This window comes from Podarcis pityusensis, assembly GCF_964106645.2.
Source record: "Podarcis pityusensis genome assembly, chromosome: 2".
NCBI lineage: Eukaryota > Metazoa > Chordata > Lepidosauria > Squamata > Lacertidae > Podarcis > Podarcis pityusensis.
Genome location: NC_138029.1, coordinates 113,550,496 through 113,569,085, shown reverse-complemented (window position 1 = coordinate 113,569,085; position 18,590 = coordinate 113,550,496). Strand labels below are relative to the sequence as shown.

General features: G+C 43.6%; 1 protein-coding gene and 1 long non-coding RNA gene across 2 annotated transcripts in view; both read left to right on the top strand.

Annotated features, from left to right (window-relative positions):
- The window catches only part of LOC308470213, a 143,058-nt gene that overhangs the window by 47,365 nt on the left and 77,103 nt on the right, over window positions 1-18,590 (top strand). The gene's annotated exons all lie outside the window — the stretch shown is intronic.
- Window positions 1,169-17,414, top strand: LOC308469917 (zinc finger protein RFP-like). Its single transcript, XM_080993021.1, has 7 exons — window positions 1,169-2,978; window positions 9,896-9,991; window positions 12,000-12,230; window positions 12,884-12,906; window positions 14,000-14,115; window positions 14,648-14,683; window positions 16,516-17,414. The coding sequence occupies exons 1-7, from the start codon at window positions 2,826-2,828 to the stop codon at window positions 17,040-17,042; spliced, it is 1,182 nt and encodes a 393-aa protein (XP_080849147.1). The 5' UTR covers window positions 1,169-2,825; the 3' UTR covers window positions 17,043-17,414.

The window sequence follows — 18,590 nt, the reverse complement described above, 5'->3', positions numbered from 1 at the left end:
ATACAATCTGTTGGCAGGAAGGCTGACAGAATATAAGGCATGTGTACAGGGTGTTGGAGGAGACTCTTGAGAGTCCCATGGACTGCAAGAAGATCCAACCTATCCATTCTGAAGGAAATCAGCCCTGAGTGCTTACTGAAAGGACAGATCCTGAAGGTGAGGCTCCAATACTTTGGCCACCTCATGAGAAGAGAAGACTCCCTGGAAAAGACCCTGATGTTGGGAAAGATGGAGGGCAGAAGGAGAAGGGGACGACAGAGGGCGAGATGGTTGGACAGTGTTCTCGAAGCTACCAACATGAGTTTGACCAAACTGCGGGAGGCAGTGGAAGACAGGAGTGCCTAGCGTGCTCTGGTCCATGGGGTCACGAAGAGTCGGACACGACTAAACGACTAAACAATAACAACAACAACAGGGCCAGCCACCGTGAATTAGCCACCGCGAAATAGGATGCTAAGTGCTGGATCTCTTGAGCTTTTTTTATCCACCAGGTGTGGATCCAGAATTGGCCTCCACAGCCACTTACGGACTCATTTTTAAAACCGTGTTTATGGAAGACAATCTTACTCGGCTACGAGTGATCGCCAAAGAAGAAGGTGAAGAAGAAGAAATGAGGATGCTAATTAATGTATAAAGCACCACATTTCTCAAAGTGCAAAGAACTGCAAATAAGAATCTCAGAGAACTGCTGTTTTCTTTTGTACAGTGGTACCTCGGGTTAAGAACTTAATTCGTTCTGGGGGTCCGTTCTTAACCTGAAACTGTTCTTAACCTGAGGTACCACTTTAGCTAATGGGGCCTCCCACTGCCACGGCCATGCGATTTCTGTTCTCATCCTGAGGTAAAGTTCTTAACCTGAGGTACTATTTCTGGGTTAGCGGTGTTATGTAGTGTAGTTTCACCCTGGGCCAACAGGGGGATACTGTATATAGTTTTCACTCAGGTCTGTAGATAGTTTTCACTCAGGTCCGCGCCAGTTATTTTAGGCGGGAACTCTGGGCTGTTGTGGTTACAATGTTGACAGCCGGCTGCCTATAAATACAGGCCGGCTGAGCTGTTCGCAGTCAGTTCTATTCCAGCTTACCATAATAAAGAGCTACTTGAAGAAATCGCTGTGCCGGCTGCTATGTCAACCCACGACTCAACAAGCGGAGTCTGTAACCTGAAGCGTCTGTAACACAAGGTACCACTGTACTGTAGATCCATAATGAAATGCCCAAAATGAAGGCAGGCTCACAAGGGGGAGGAGTCGCCCCTGCAAAGTGCATTTCCTTAAGAACGTAAACAGTTTCCTCAAAACCCCTGTTCCAAGTCTCTTCTCCCTCACCAGCCAGTAGAACTGTGCCCTGTTTTCTCATCACTGCCATTCCTGCACATGGCCCACCTGGCTACCTGTCTTGGGGGCACGTGCAGACTGCAGAGGAGGCTTAGCTCTCAGCAGCAGCAAAGCTGAAGAGGGAGCAAAAGGCCCACGATCTTCTCTTCTCCAGGAGGCTGCATGCTTGTGCATTTGGGCAAGCCATTGTTTGGTTTAGTCCTGGTTCTGCTCCTGAACATTGTGTGTCGTCCTGTCACGGCTAAAATGCGTCTTTCATCCTCAGATGTGGTTTTCATTAGTCTCATGAGGGAAATTCCTCCGAACCGTGGCTTTAAAAAGGAATAGGGAAGAGGAGCCAGTAAATAACTTGCTAGGTTTAGACTGGCAGACACTACGGGGTGCTGGTGCAAACGTCAAATTTGACCAAGTTGTGCACAAAAGAAATCTGAAACAAACTATATCTCTGCATATAACAAAGTAGTAACTCAGCTCCTAAGAACCAATTGCATCTGAGTGGGTTCACATTTCTTTGTGAAGGAAATCAGCTTTTCTTTCAAGAAGTGCCTGAAGTGGAAAAGGAAAGGCCTTTGGCTCAGTCCTTCCTGCAGTCAGAAAAATTGGCTTGTTCTCTTTCTATGAGGAGCAGGAGGTAAGTTACAGGAACCCTTCATCTCGCTGTTTATGATGATGATGATGATGATTTCAATTTACAGTGGTACCTCGGGTTACAGACGCTTCAGGTTACAGACTCCACTAACCTGGAAATAGTACCTCAGGTTAAGAACTTTACCTCAGGATGAGAACAGAAATCGTGCGGCAGCAGCAGGAGGCCCCATTAGCTAAAGTGGTACCTCAGGTTAAGAACAGTTTCAGGTTAAGAACGGACCTCCGGAATGAATTAAGTTCTTAACCCGAGGTGCCACTGTATATGCCTCCTTTTATCAAAAGTTCCCAGGGAAGTGTGCAACATTCAAAACACATTACAGAACATCAATGATAAAAACATACTGAAAATTATGCTGACAGACAGCTTAATACAACCTTTTGTATTAACCAAGTTGTTTTGACGCCTGAAGCAAAAAACAAAACAAAAAAAACCCACCACAAATGCTTTCCCTGGGAGTACAAAATACAATTAAAACAAAATTAAATAACAGATTTGCTACCCAAAATCAAACAGCATCTCTCACTGCATCTGACTGTAAGCAGGATTTTCCCTGCTTACCTAAAAGAGAAATTCCCTAAGTGTCTGCGCACACAACCACACACACACCCTTCTAGTTACGGTATATAATTCTTGGTCAGGAAACCTGAAAGCGAAACAAAAACATTTGTTCTTTTCAGTTGCTTCCTGCTGCTCTCAGATTCCTCCGCCATCCGGTGTCGGTTGCACAAAGGGAAATGCCAGGCCTTTATTGCATCCAAAGGAGCTTGAGTTAAGAATTGCTGCTGCTGCTGTTGTTGTCACTTGGAGACAGGCTTGGGGAGAGGCTTGGAAGAGGAGGAGATGGAGGAGATGGAAATGTGCGAGAAGCACCGTGAGCCCCTGAAGCTCTTCTGCAAAGACGACGAATGCCTCATCTGCTTGGTCTGCGACAGAGCCAAGGAGCACAGAGGACACAACGTGGTCCCTGCAGAGGAAGCTGCCCCAGACTACAAGGTAACGGTATTCACCGTGACAGAAGGTCGGGGAAGAAAAACATGTAGTTGTCCAGCTTTTTGGGGGATGCCCCCAAAGAAAGGACATTACAGGGGAGGGGAGCGGCTTCAGTGGGATTTGAACAGGACCTCTGTTAATTGAGTACTTTCAATGCTTTTCAATAATTTTGGTAGATCTAAGCCCATGGATGTAGCCAAGTGAGTCCGTAAGTGACTGTGGAGGCCAATTCTGGATCCGTACGTCCACAGTGGGGACATAGGTTTCTGGGCAGGAGTTGATCCTGGCAAGGGTTTGCCAAGCGTTCCTTCCTCTTAGCCCGTTTCTCCTTTTTGTCCTGAGTTCGGGCGTCTTCAAAGTCCACAACGCCTTTGGTAAAGAATCATGTGCTTCACCATAAGTAACGTGGAGAAAAAGGTTGTTTAAATGCAACAAATCAGTCAAAATGAATAAAGCAGTACAGTGGTACCTTGGGTTAAGAACTTAATTCGTTCTGGAGGTCCGTTCTTAACCAGAAAATGTTCTTAACCTGAGGTACCAGTTTAGCTAATGGGGCCTCCCGCTGCCGCCATGCCACTGCCACGCAATTTCTGTTCTGATCCTGAACCAAAGTTCTTAACCCGAGGTACTATTTGTGGGTTAGCAGAGTCTGTAACCTGAAGCATCTGTAACCTGAAGCGTCTGTAACCTGAGGTACCACTGTACAGTGGTACCTCTGGTTACGAACGCTTCAGGTTACGAGCTCCACTAACCCAGAAGTAGCTGCTCCTGGCTGCAAACTTTGCCCCAGGAGGCGAACGGAAATCTCGCACCTGAGGCGCATGCGCAGCAGGAGACCCCATTAGCGAAAGCGCGCCTCAGGATAAGAACAGTTTCAGCTTAAGAACAGACCTCCGGAACGAATTAAGTTCGTAACCAGAGGTACCACTGTATCAGAAGACTTTGAACAGTCATGGTTTCCCTCAAAGAATCGTGGAACTGCGGTTAAGGGTGCTGATAGTGATATGGGACCTCAATAATAATAATAATAATAATAATAATAATAGTAATAATAATTTTATTATTTATACCCCTCCCATCTGGCTGGGTTTCCCCAGCCACTCTGGGTGGCTTCCAACCAAATATTAAAAACAATACAGCGTCAGACATTAAAAACTTCCCTAAACAGGGCCGCCTTCAGTTCTAATACAATACTCTCCTCACAGAGCTACAATTCTCAGAGTAACCATCCCTCTTCCCAGGGAACTCTTAGCTTTATCTCTTTTACACACCAGCAATTTCCCCCGATGTCCTTTTGTGCTGTATATCTCTTCTCTGCAACACACATAGAAGAAACTTTGCTTTTAGATTCCATTCCTACTGCCTATAAAAATTTCTCACAGGTTTAGGATTTGCTGTCTGTGCTGAGCTTTCTGCATACATTTTGTGCAGCTTCCAACTAGTTTTTGGAAGATTTTAGTTCTCATCATGACACAGAAATGTTTGTTGTTGTTGTCGTCGTCATCGTCCCCCCACCACCTCCACCGCCACCCTGAGCTTCAGGCTACGGACAGCTTTGAACAGATGATATAGAGTTTTGTTCCTGGTTCACAATTTTATCTTGAAACACTCCCCCCCCTTTTTTTTCTAATTCTACCTGGACCAACTTTCTCTTTGTTTTCTTTTCTGGATGCCAGAATGATCTCTAGTAACATATATCTAACAACACAGAAAAAACAATGCTGCCCAGAAAAAACACTGCTGTCCAGGGTTGTAAAGACTGCAGAGAGAATAATTGGGTGCACTCTTCCCACCTTGGATCAAATCTATGCCGTCAGGTGCCATAAGAAAGCTGCAGAGATAGCGCAGGATAGTGCGCACCCCGGAAATGATCTCTTTCAGCTTCTGCCTTCTTGAAGAAGGTATAGGGTTATAAAGACCAGGACGAGCCGCCTGAGAAACAGTTTCTACGCAAATGCAATTCTGGTTCTAAACGCAGCATAAGGCGTCTTTATAGTATATTATATTTTTAAATTGGGTTTCAGAGTTTTTAGGGGTTTTTGAATGTTTGATGTAATTTCCAATTTCATTGTTCTGTATGGGACGATGACAATATAGATATTGTGTATCATATAGAAGCAAGTTTCTAGGAATTTCACTATGTTCTTAAACTAAAAGGTCAGGTAAAGGTAAAGGGACCCCTGACCATTAGGTCCAGTCGTGACCGACTCTGGGGTTGCAGCACTCATCTCACTTTATTGGCCGAGGGAGCCGGCGTTTGTCCGCAGACAGCTTCCGGGTCATGTGGCCAGCATGACTAAGCCGCTTCTGGCGAACCAGAGCAGCGCACGGAAACGCCGTTTACCTTCCCGCCGGAGCGGTACCTATTTATCTACTTGCACTTTGACGTGCTTTCGAACTGCTAGGTTGGCAGGAGCAGGGACCGAGCAACGGGAGCTCACCCCGTCACGGGGATTCGAACCGCCGACCTTCTGATTGGCAAGTCCTAGGCTCTGTGGTTTAACCCACAGCGCCACCCGCGTCCCAAAGGCCAGGTAGTTAATGGGATAATGTAGTAAACTTTAGAGTATTGGTGGTGTTTAGCCTGTCCAGTGTAGGATTCAGCAATGGATAAGATGCAGCTAATTTTAATCTTGCCTATTGCAATCACCACTTTATACTCTCCTTTCTCCAGGTTCCATCTGTGTACAACGTGCTGTCGATTTCTCTTTGACATAATGCTGATGTCTTTCACCAGCTGAAATGCACTCGCTGCTCTTCTGCTGGTGTATTTAAAATCAATCTTTCCAAACAGATTGTAGCCTCTTGGGTCCTGTTTGATCACCAACCTCATTTTCAATCTCTGCTGCATCTGGGGGCCTCCTTGTTCGTTCTGCTGGGTGGGGTCTCTGGACTTTTGCCCCGGTGGCACCATTCGCAGTGTTGAGAACTTAATCTATTCATGTTCACAGAATCCTATATATAACACATCCTGCCAAACATTTGCTTGTGAGCCTTTATTTCTTCCTGACTGCTGTTTGAGGTTGCAGACCGGAAAACCCAGTTGTGTGCATGCACAAGATATGCAGATACACAAAAATCCAGACACACAGAGGCTGACAAGATTAAATATTTTTAACCACTGTTGATTTTAATCAACTTTTGAATAGTTTAATACCCATTTTTATCCATTAATTGGCAATTTTAAAAGTTTTCTATTGTTGTAAAGTACCTAGAGGTGGGTTTTTGTTTTGTTTTTTTACAGTCAAGGGGGTAGATAAATTTTGTAAGTAAGCAAGCAAGTAAATGAAATCAGCTATAACATTTAACAAGTGATGATAACAAAGTAATGATAGACAAATAATAATAGACCAGATGACTGGCTGGCCAATAAATCTTTATTATAAGGATAGGGAGACTGGATTTGAGGTTGTTGGATTCCAGCAGTAATAATAATAATAATAATAATAATAATAATAATAGTAGTAATATATTACTTATACCCCACCCATCTGGCTGGGTTTCCCCAGCCACTCTGGGCGGCTCCCAACAGAATTAAAAGCACAATAAAACATCAAACATTAAAAGCTTCCCTAAACAGGGCTGCCTTCAGATGTCTTCTAAAAGTCAGATAGTTGTTTATTTCTTTGACATCTGATAGAAGGACGTTCCACAGGGCAGGCATCACCACCGAGAAGGCCCTCTGCCTGGTTCCCTGTAACCTCACTTCTCGCAGGAAGGAAACCACCAGAAGGCCCTCAGAGCTGGACCTCATTCTCCGGGCTGAACAATGGGGGTGAAGATGCTCCTTCAAGTATACTGGGCTGAGGCTATCAATCCCAGGCCAGCATGGCCAATGGTCAGGGATGATGGAAACTGTATCTGAAAAGTCACAAGTTCTCCATCTATCCTTTAACACTTTCCTTCTCTGTTGTCCATATCGCTTCTTTAGAAATCAGCTCCGCCACTTAAACCCTTCATTTTACAAATAGCTCTGCCTTAACATCTGTTTATTTCCCTTTCCCTACACACCTGAAATTGCAGTTTGGCAGAGAAGGGCTCAGGAGTGGATAAAATGGATTGCTTCAAGAAGTGGCAGAGAGATATTTCTAGATTTGTCTGGCAGGGCAAGAAGCCTAGAATAAAATTTAAAATACTAACGGATGCAAAGGAAAGAGGCGGATTTGCCCTGCCAGACCTTAAACTTTATTATGAATCAGCAGCTTTTTGCTGGCTGAAAGAATGGCTGCTTCTTGAAAACACAGACATTTTGGATTTAGAAGGCTTTAATAATGTATTTGGATGGCATGCATATTTATGGTATGATAAGGTCAAAGCACATAAAGCATTTAAAAATCATATTGTCAGGAAAGCATTGTTTAATGTCTGGATAAGATACAAGGACCTACTTGAAAATAAAACCCCAGGGTGGTTGTCACCGATGGAAGCGAAGGCTCAGAAAAAGCTCAATATGGAGGCCAAATGGCCGAAATATTGGGAAATTTTGGAACAAGAGGGAGACAGATTGAAATTGCAGAGTTTTGAAAAACTAAAAAGTAAAGTGCGAGATTGGCTTCATTATTATCAGATAATGGAGGCATATAATTTGGACAAGAAAATTGGCTTCCAGGTGGAAAAATCTAAATTGGAAACAGAACTGTTAGAACCCAAAACCAAGATTTTGTCAAAGATGTATAACTTGCTGTTGAAATGGAATACTCAGGATGAAACGGTGAAATCTGCTATGATTAAATGGGCACAAGATGTTGCACATAACATAATGATGGCTGACTGGGAACAGTTATGGACCACAGGTATGAAGTTTACAGCATGTAATGCCTTAAGAGAGAATATTATGAAAATGATATACAGGTGGTACATGACACCAGTCAAGCTTGCAAAAATCTATCATTTGCCCGATAATAAATGTTGGAAATGTAAAGAAACTGAAGGTACATTCTTTCACCTTTGGTGGACGTGCCCAAGGATTAAGGCTTTCTGGGAGATGATCTATAATGAAATGAAAAAGGTATTTAAATATACCTTTCTGAAGAAACCAGAGGCCTTTCTCCTGGGCATGGTTGGCCAATTGGTGCCAAAGAAGGATAGAACTTTCTTTATGTATGCTACAACAGCAGCAAGAATACTTATTGCAAAGTATTGGAAGACACAAGATTTACCCACCCTGGAAGAATGGCAGATGAAGGTGATGGACTATATGGAACTGGCGGAAATGAGTGGCAGAATCCGAGACCAGGGAGAAGAGTTGGTGGAAGAAGATTGGAAGAAATTTAAAGACTATTTACAGAAATACTGTAAAATTAATGAATGTTAGAATGATGTCAGAATGAAGTTAAGTGGTTTTAGCAGCAATGTTACAAAGGAGTATGTAAAAATGGATTGTTAACAGGTGAGAACTTAAAGTTACAACATATTAAGTTAAAGGATTAGGATAAAAACAAAGAGGGAAAGGATTTGCTGAATTAGTTAATTGAACTGGAGTACAAAAAAAGGAGGTGTGAGGAGGTTAGGGAAACAAGTTAATGAAAGAAGTGTTTTTACTTTTCTGTATTTTGTATTTTGTATTTTTTCTTTTTCTTTTTTCTATTTTTGTAACCTTTTTTGAAACTTCAATAAATATCATTTAAAAAAGAGAGAGAAGGGCTCAGGAGTTCAGTGGGCGTGGAATGTAATGTAAAAGTGCTGTCTAAAATGTATAAAATATTGTTGGAATAGGTGACAAAGGATGAGCAACTAAAATCCTCAATGATACATTGGGCAATAGATATCTGTTATAATATAGATATGGAAGCACGGGAATGATTGTGGAATAGGGATACAAAATTTACAGCATGCTATGGTTTAAGAGAAAATTATTTGAAAATGATATATTGATGCTATCTAACACCGAGTAAACTGGCAAAAATGTATAAAAAAATTAAGTTTTGGAAATGTAAAGAGAAAGAAAGCTCTTTTTATCATATGTGGTGCTCTTGCAGTAAGGTTGAGGCTTACTGGGAAATGATATACAATGAAATGAAAAGGAGGTTTAAAATAACATTTGTTTTAAAAAAGCAATAATAATAATAATAATAATAATAATAATAATAATAATAATAATAATTTATTATTTATACCCTGCCCATCTGGCTGGGCTTCCCCAGCCACTCTGGGCGGCTTCCAACCAAATATTAAAATACAAGCCTTTCTCTTGAGAATTATAGGGATAGAACTACCTAAATTATATAGAAATTTATTTATGTATGCGACTACAGCAGCAAGAATGCTTGTTGTTTAGTCGTTTAGTTGTGTCCGACTCTTCGTGACCCCATGGACCAGAGCACGCCAGGCACTCCTGTCTTCCACTGCCTCCCACAGTTTGGTCAACTCATGTTTGTAGCTTCGAGAACACTGTCCAACCATCTTGTCCTCATAATGCTACTTGCCCCAAAATGGAAAGAAGCAGAAGTCCCAGCAAAGGAAGAATGGATACAAAAACTTTTGGAATATGCAGAAATGGCAAAAATTACCTGAAGAATAAGAAATCAAGATAAACATTTTATAAAAGAATGGAAATGGTTTATTGAATATTTTCAGATAAAAACACTGGCAGGATTATTGTAATAACCTGCAGCTACATAAGAGCATATTTATAAAGAAGATAAATAAATGAGCAAATTAAGTTAATTTGGATATGCCGAAGATATTAAAAATAAATTTAAGGAACCACAGAAAAAGGTGGAAGGAAGTCAAGTTTTAAGATGTCAAAATGATTGTAAGATCAGTGAAATGTATATATCTGAAAAGTATAAATAAAATAAAATAAAAAAGAGTTTAGTGGGCATCTCTTGTCCCTCCCTGGAAACAATGGCATTTGGGCAGTGGGGAAGAGGAGTTTGCTCACTTGGCTACATGATGTTGTGCATTTTCTGTTTGTTTAGGAAGAAATTGAGAGCCACCGGAAGTCTGTGGAGCTCATGAGAAAGAATCTTGAGGACCGTGTGTTGGCCGAAGAGCTGGGAAGCCAAGAATGTCTGGTACGGGTTTGTTGTTATTATGGTATACACCTGGGGGTCAGCAATGCAGAGCTTTTAGGGAGGCAGCATGCCCACCCTAAACTTCTGTGGCAGCTGTGAAGGGTCTCAGAAATCCCTTCAAAAATCCACAATGTCCCATGGAGAAAGCGGGTGGGAGGCAAGGCTGGTCAAATGTTGCTGAATCACAGGCAGATCCAAAGTGAGCACTTCTGACGGTAGCCCTGTTTCGGGAAGTTTTAAAGTTCTGATGTTTTGTCATGTTTTTAATATGCGGCAGCTAGACTGGTGACTGGGAGTGGCCACCGGGACCACATAACACCGGTCCTGAGAGATCTGCATTGGCTCCCAGTACGTTTCCGAGCACAATTCAAAGTGTTGGTGCTGACCTTTAAAGCCCTAAATGGCCTCAGCCCAGTATACCTGAAGGAGCGTCTCCACCCCCATCGTTCAGCCCGGACACTGAGATCCAGCACCGAGGGCCTTCTGGCGGTTCCCTCACTGCAAGAAGCGAAGTTACAGGGAACCAGGCAGAGGGCCTTCTCGGTGTGAGGCATCTAATCATAGCCTGCATTTTATCAAGGCTTATAGTTTGATTAGGGTCTGTATTTTAAAATGAGCTTAAAGATTTTCAAATGTTTTATGCCAGGCAGAAGACCAGCTGCCTAAGTACTTTGGCAAGATGTTTATCCTCCTGGACAAGGGGGCCCCCTGATTTATAGCAGAAAACAATTCTCAAAGTCGTAAAAGGGAATTACAGGCTGAGAGCAAGGTTACACCACCCTACATAATTAAGAGTTGGTAAATAGTAAAATCATTAAACTTGAGCCATATCTTTCTAAGGTTAAAGGCCAAGAGCAAATGGAAAAGAAAACAACTGGCTGGAGAAGGGGAGTGTAAACAGAAGAAGAGGTTTCTTTCCTATTTTATTTTGAGGCTGTAAACTGATTCCTTCCTGTTACTTTGAGAAGGTTTATTCTTCTAAAAAGCTATCTATGATAATGTATGAAATATACTGGCTTAAATGTAATTATGCAAAGGATCTAGAAAGAAAGAAATGTTAAATTCTTATTTCATAGAGTCATATTGCTGTAGGAGACCAGAGGGGCAAACGAGCCCAGCTCCCTGCCAGACAGGAGACGCCATCGAGCACTCCTGATATATGGTTATCAGGCCTTTGTTTAAAGACCTTCAAAAAGGAGATCTTTCATTGATGATGCATGAGAATGTGAACCCAAGATCTCTGACATCTGTTTAAGATAAAAATTTAAAACTATTAACCATCTGTTTTGGAGGGCAATAGGGCAAGGAGGGCAAGAGGTGAGCTGGTAATTAAGGTTCTTTGTTGAGACAAATGTAAGATATATGACTACTTATTTGTCATTTATAGATAGAAGAATATATAGCTTTTTGTATCCCATAAAAGGCAATAGGAAATGGGTGTATCTTTTAGGATTGGTTATAGCAATTAGCCAATAGGAAATTCAACCAGGCTGATTGGACAGAGGCAGCCAAAGGAGGAGCAAGGGAGCTGGGCTGAGGGAATATAAGTGCTGGCCATAATGGCAGGAGACCAGGCCAGAGCTTGGTAACCATATACCACTGTGCCTCTCATTTATTTGTCTGACAAATAAATTATTATTTTAATTTCTCTATTGCTGCGTTGAATATTTCATTCCAGCTAAGCGTTAACCACAAGCAGGGTGCTACAGGTGGTGGTGCCTGCCCTGTGGAACGCCCTCCCATCAGATGTCAAGGAAATAAGCAGCTATCTTATTTTTAAAAGAAATTGGAAGGCAGCCCTGTTTAGGGAAGTTTTTAATATTTAATCCTGTATTGTTTTTAACACTTGATAGGGAGCCACCCAGAGTGGCTGGGGAAACTCAGCCAGATGGGCGGGGTATAAATAAATTACTATTATTATTATTACTCATGCATTCTCCATGAATGATCCTCATCTTCCATCTGGTTTTCCTCTCCGCATTTCACTCTTTGTATGTTTGCCTCCTAGGCAAAGTTAGAAGCCGAGGCAAAGAAAGTCAAGTCTTCCTTTCATCGGATGTGCAGATTGCTGGAAAGAATGGTGCACCTCAAGCTGACCCAGATGGAAGATCTGAAGAAAGAGATCAATAAGAGGCAGCAAGAAAACGTCAGCAGGCTCTCCGAGGAGATCTCCCACCTCAACGATATGATCGCTGAGATGGAGGAGAAGTGCCAGCAGCCGGTCTGTGGATTCCTGCAGGTGAGACATGAGACCAAGACATCTCCCAGCAGTTCCTACATGAGAAATGTAGGCCTGCTGCCTACCAGCCCTATTTAGGGAAATATAAACTGCCATTTGGACATTAAGGATTACAGCTGGGCTTTCTCTCCATCAACATCTTGTCGTGAAACAAATGTGATTGCTCGTTATTACTTCTTAGTATTTACAGTGGTACCTCGGGTTAAGTACAGTGGTACCTCGGGTTAAGTACAGTGGTACCTCGGGTTAAGTACTTAATTCGTTCCGGAGGTCTGTTCTTAACCTGAAACTGTTCTTAACCTGAAGCACCACTTTAGCTAATGGGGCCTCCTGCTGCCGCCGCGCCACCAGAGCACAATTTCTGTTCTCATCCTGAAGCAAAGTTCTTAACCTGAGGTACTATTTCTGAGATAGCGGAGTCTGTAACCTGAAGCGTATGTAAGCTGAAGCGTATGTAAACCTGAGGTACCACTGTATTAGATTTTTAAGCCACCCTTCACCAGAATGTGGAATGGGGACAGACTTCCATTTTGTCCTTCACCTCAGGCCCTAGTTCTTCCATTGAAGGAAGGGGGAAAGGACTCTCCACAACAACAAAGATCAGGCCATTGTGTGTGCTGGCTGTGTAACTGAGACCTATTTCTCTGTTTCAGGACATAAGAAGCAACTTGAACAGGTATGTGGCTTTCTCCTACCATCTTTTGCATTTCATCTCTGGTGGGATTCCATTTTAAAAGCACATTTCTGTGGTGCACTGCCAAGCGCTAGATTTCTACCTCAGCGTTGCTGAGGAACACAAATGGGGCAAATGACAACCCTCTGAAGATGCCTATTGCTTGATACTGAAAGGCAGAACACCTTCCACATGACCCAAAAGCTTACACTGCAGTCAACTGTATTCCTAAACTCATTCATCCCTGAATTTGAATCTATTGGTTTGGGTCCTTCTCTCTGGAGCAGCCGAAAGCAAGTTTGCTCCATCTTCCATTTTGACAGCCCTTCCGATATCAGTCTTCTCTTCTTCAGGCTAAACATACCCAATTCCCTCAACTGTTCCTCATAAGGTTTGGTTTCCAGACCCTGCGAGGAAAATTACCGTATTTTTTGCTCTATAAGACTCACTTTTTCCCTCCTAAAAAGTAAGGGGAAATGTGTGTGTGTCTTATGGAGCGAATGCAGGCTGCGCAGCTATCCCAGAAGCCAGAACAGCAAGAGGGATTGCTGCTTTCACTGCGCAGCGATCCCTCTTGCTGTTCTGGCTTCTGAGATTCAGAATATTTTTTTTCTTGTTTTCCTCCTCCAAAAACTGTGTCTTATAGAGCGAAAAATACGGTAACTATGAACTCCCAAAATTCGGATTGTCTCCAAACCTGTGCCAAAGTTTTGTAGGGTTGTTGTTGTTTTTAGCGAAAACCCTGCAAAATTTGGGATCCCTTCCTAACCGGTGCCAAACTATTGCAGTTGTTTTGCAGTGAAACCCCCATGTTTTGCAGCACCCCACAAACTGAGCAATTGATACATCAGACACGGGGTTCGTACTTAACTACAAACCCAACCAGGAGGAAGGTTATCTCGTTCCTCCATTTAGCCATGAAATCAACTAGAGCAGCATTTTCTTGTAAAGTAATGCCATGTTCAAATGACCGGCTGAGGCATCAACTCACGAGTAAGATCTACTCTCAACTACATGTCAGGCTTCAGCACTGCGGATGGGCCGGGGAGCAGTAGTCCCTAGCCATCCCTTAAATGTTAACCATCTTCCCTTCCAGATATGAAAAGGAACCAGTAAGGGATGCAATTGAGCTTTCTCCTGGATTGGAAGAGGCGGTTGGAGTTTACTCAGAGAACAGCTCTGCTTTAGGAATTGCTGTGGAGACATTTAAAGGTACTGGGAACAAGGTCAGCGGTTTGAATCCCCGTGACAGAGTGAGCTCCCATTGCTCTGTCCCAGCTCCTGCCAACCTAGTAGTTTGAAAGCACACCAGTACAAGTAGATAAATAGGTACCACTGCGGCAGGAAGGTAAATGGCGTTTCCATGCGCTCTGGCACGGTGTTCTGTTGCACCAGAAGCAGTTTAGTCATGCTGGCCACATGACCTAGAAAGCTGTCTGTGGAAAAACGCCTGTTCCCTTAGCCTGAACGTAGAGATGAGCGTCGCAACCCCAGAGTCACCTTTGACTGGACTTAACCATCCAGGGGTCCTTTACCTTTTTTTACCTTACTGGGAACAACTCTGGAAGGTCAATGGATACAGGTGTCTGTGGGTGCTCCACAGCTGATGTTGGTGAGAGAGAGGGAGGGGAGGGATGTAGCGACAGTGTCCATGGGAGTCTTTTATCAGATGCTTGATTTACATGTAATGTGACAGTGCCAAATGTATCTGAATAAATGGATAACTCTTTCCTCTACATAACAGAGTCCTTGGAATTCCTGGAGCCGGCGCTGTACAAAGGTAATTTTCTTGGTCAGATGGGATGGGAGGTGGTGCTTGAGATGGTTTCAAGGGGGCTAGCTCTGGAAGAGGGCCAAATTAGATGTTACCATTTGCTTTAATGAGAACCATGTAAAATGCACAAGGCATGGGGGGGGGTGAAGCAGGGACAACATCAGGGGAATAAGAGTTAAAGTCCAACATCCTGATGCTAGGGAATCAGCCGTGAGCTCTAACCAAGGTATGTTATTTGGTTTACGGTTCATGGTTTGTCTGGAGGAGACGAGCTTGGGTTTGTACAACACGCCAAACCATGGTTTAGCACATAGCAGCATAACAGGAAGTCTAAGGGAGAGCAGTGGCCTCAGTCTGCAGCAGCTAGACTAGTGACTGGGAGTGGCCACGGAGACCATATTAAACCAGTCCTGAAAGACCTAGATTGGCTCCCAGTACCTTTCCGAGCACAATTCAAAGTGTTGGTGCTGACCTTTAAAGCCCTTGGCCCAGGATACCTGAAGGAGCGTCTCCACCCCCATCGTTCTGCCCGGACACTGAGGTCCAGCTCTCAGGGTCTTCTGGTGGTTCCCTCACTGCGAGAAGTGAAGCTATAGGGAACCAGGCAGAGGGTCTTCTCGGTAGTGGCGTCCGCCCTGCGGAACACCCTCCCATCAGATGTCAAGGAAATAAACAACTATCTGACTTTTAGACGACGTTTGAAGGCACCTCTGTTTAGGGAAGTTTTTAATGTTTAATGTTTTATTGTGTTTTTAACATTCTGTTGGGCGCCACCCAGAGTGGCTGGGGAAACCCAGCCGGAAAGGCAGGGTATAAATAAATTAGTAGTAGTCTCCTCTCTAGGGAACCTTCTTGTAAAGCCGTTTGCACTAAGCTATGGTTTGACTTATGGCTCATCCACACTTCTGCTTGTCTTGTGGTCTTCCCTCGGGGGGGGGGGCACTCTTTATCACCGAATCAGAGCAAACGTCAATTGGGTTTTCCGTGGAGTGATGTTTGCTCCGACTCAACGGTAAAGAGCGGGTTTTTCCCGGGGAAAGTGGCAGGGTGAATGGAAAACCGCTTGCACCCATGCCTAGAAACCACGGGCCAAGCAGAATACCCCTTGGATCCATGTTTTCTAGACATGGGAGAAGCGGGGTGTGGACGAGCCACGAGAGTTGCGTGCGAAAACAGCTCACAGTACCCACGTGGCTTCACCGTTCAGTTCTAGGGAGGTTTAAAAACAGCTCCATCCAATTAGACCGTATAGTACATAAACATTAAATGGAAAAGACATTATGATTTTGCCTTCCATCCCCAGAGGCCTGGTGTCGAAATTTATACAAGGACAGGGCTCCTTCCCTGCAGATCTCAACACCTGGACAGGTCTATTTTGGACGTGTCGCAAAGCCGGTGATTTCATCAGCCAGCGATTTCTCTGCTCTTTGCCTCCTGAAACAGATTAAGGCAAAAGTCTGGAAGAAGGAGGGTTGTTTATTTTTTTGGTTTTTTAAAATGTCTCCAGAAACAGAAGTGAATTCTTTCTGTGACATCACTCATTTCTTCTTTCTTCTCTTCTTCCTTCCTTCCTTATCTGTGTTGGTGTAGTGGTTAAGAGCGGTGGACTCATAATCTGGTGAACCGGGTTCGCTTCCCCGCTCCTCCACACGCAGCTGCTGGGTGACCTTGGGCAAGTCACACTTCTCTGAAGTCTCTCAGCCCCACTCACCTCACAGAGTGTTTGTTGTGGGGGAGGAAGGGAAAAGAGAATGTGAGCCGCTTTGAGACTCCTTAGGGTAGTGATAAGGTGGGATATCAAATCCAAAGTCGTCTTCTTCCTCTTCTTTCTCCTGCAGTGACGGTGACTCTGGATCCAGACACGGCACATTGCCGCCTCGTTCTCTCCGATGACCTAAAAACTGTGAGGAAGGCAGAGGAAGAGCAGGCCTTGCCTGATAAACCGGGAAGATTTGATGTTGGTCCCTGTGTGTTGGGCCGCGAGCGATTCACTTCCGGAAGACATTTGTGGGAAGTGGAGGTGGACAACGAAGGCAGCGGGGCGATGTGGGCGGTGGGGGTAGCACGAGAGTCCGTTAGGAGGAAAGGAAAGGGCAGCTTCAGGCTGATTCCCAGCGAGGGAATCTGGGCTGTGGGGGCAATAATGGGCGAACTCGTAGCATTTACTTCCCCCAAACAGACCCCTTTGGCCTTGGGGCAAGACCCCAGGAATATCCGCGTGACCCTCGACTATGAGGAGGGACTGGTGGAATTCTTTGATATGGACAGAGCTGAGCTGATCTTTGCTTTTACGGGAGCCTCCTTCTCTGGGCAGAAGATCCGGCCCTACTTCTGGGTAGGGTACAGATCCCAGCTGAGGTGCTGAATCGCAGGAAGGCGATCCTTCCCCTTGTTTCTTATCACTTCCCAGAAAGAAGGAAGCATTCCAGCAATTTTCCTTCATAGCTCCATGAAAGGTTCCCAAGCCATTTTCCAGCCTCTGTGGTTTTTGAGTAGGACTTCCTGATCTCAGAGCAGGAAGAGTGGCTATAAATGAAATCAAATTGTAGAATCGTAGAATTGGAAGGGACCCCAAGTGTCATCTAGTCCAGCCCCCCTGCAATGCAGAAATCTCAACTAAAGCACCCGTGTACAAATAATAAAAAAATACCACAGGAAGTTGGGTGGCTCCCTTTTGTGGCAGGTTTTTGAAATATTTACATCTGCATGCAAAAATGGTAAAAGAAGCTACAAACAACAGGTGTTGGTGTGGTTTTTTTGGGGGGGGGGTTGCTTGAGCTCATATACAGTGGTACCTCGGGTTACATATGCTTCAGGTTACATACACTTCAGGTTACAGACTCCGCTAACCCAGAAATAGTACCTCAGGTTAAGAACTTTACTTCAGGATGAGATCACAAATTGTGCTCCGGCGGCGCAGCGGCAGCGGGAGGCCCCATTAGCTAAAGTGGTGCTTCAGGTTAAGAACAGTTTCAGGTTAAGAACAGACCTCCGGAACGAATTAAATTCTTAACCCGAGGTACCACTGTACCTTTAAAGGTGGTATGGCAGGCAGAATTTCAACCAGTACAGACTATCCCGTCCCTGCATGTCCAGATCCACCTTAAAGCAGCTATAGATCAAGTTGCCGAGTGGAGACAGGAATCAAATTAGCCCAAAGTCTCTTCTTGCTGTTCCTCCACCCGAACCTCAGCAGAAGGAATTCCCTGTACCACTTCTCAGTATTTTTTTATATCTCTCTGAGAGTCTGAGATTTAAGAAAACCCACCTGTAGGTTCCTCCTCACAAGAGCTACAATTCCCGGTACCCTTAACAAACTACAGTTCCTAGGATGATTTGAGGAAAGTTATGTGCTTTGAGTGTGCATTGGCTTAAAAGTATTGCATAAAACAAAGTTATGTGCTTTGAGTGTGCATTGGCTTAAAAGTATTGCATAAAACAAATGAAATACTGTGAAAATCCCTGAAACGAGAAGTAATCGACTAGAAATATTATCTTATGGAAATAAACTAAATAATAAGAAGCAAAAAGTTGAAGGAAAAAATTAGAAAAACCTGTAGAAACTGTACCTTTGAGTCCTCAATCCTTTATTACTGCACTTTGCTTCCCCTTGGTCAAGATAGAATTATAATCCTTCAGAATTTTTGGGAGTTCTACCCCCTTTTTTGGATTTTTGGTCATTTAAGGTTTATGAATTTTCTTTTTCCTTCTGAGGAAACTGAATAGTTCAGTGAAACGAGGTGTGTAGCTGGCATCCCGTTAAGGCTTTGTTCAATTTTAGGTTTTTCTAATTTTTTCCTGCTTACCTATAAATTAGAGACCACTTCTTCCTTTTTTAAAAAATAGTTTTTATTAAGAATTTCAACATAACAAATTATCAAAAACATATCATCTTCATTTCCCCCCCCTTTTT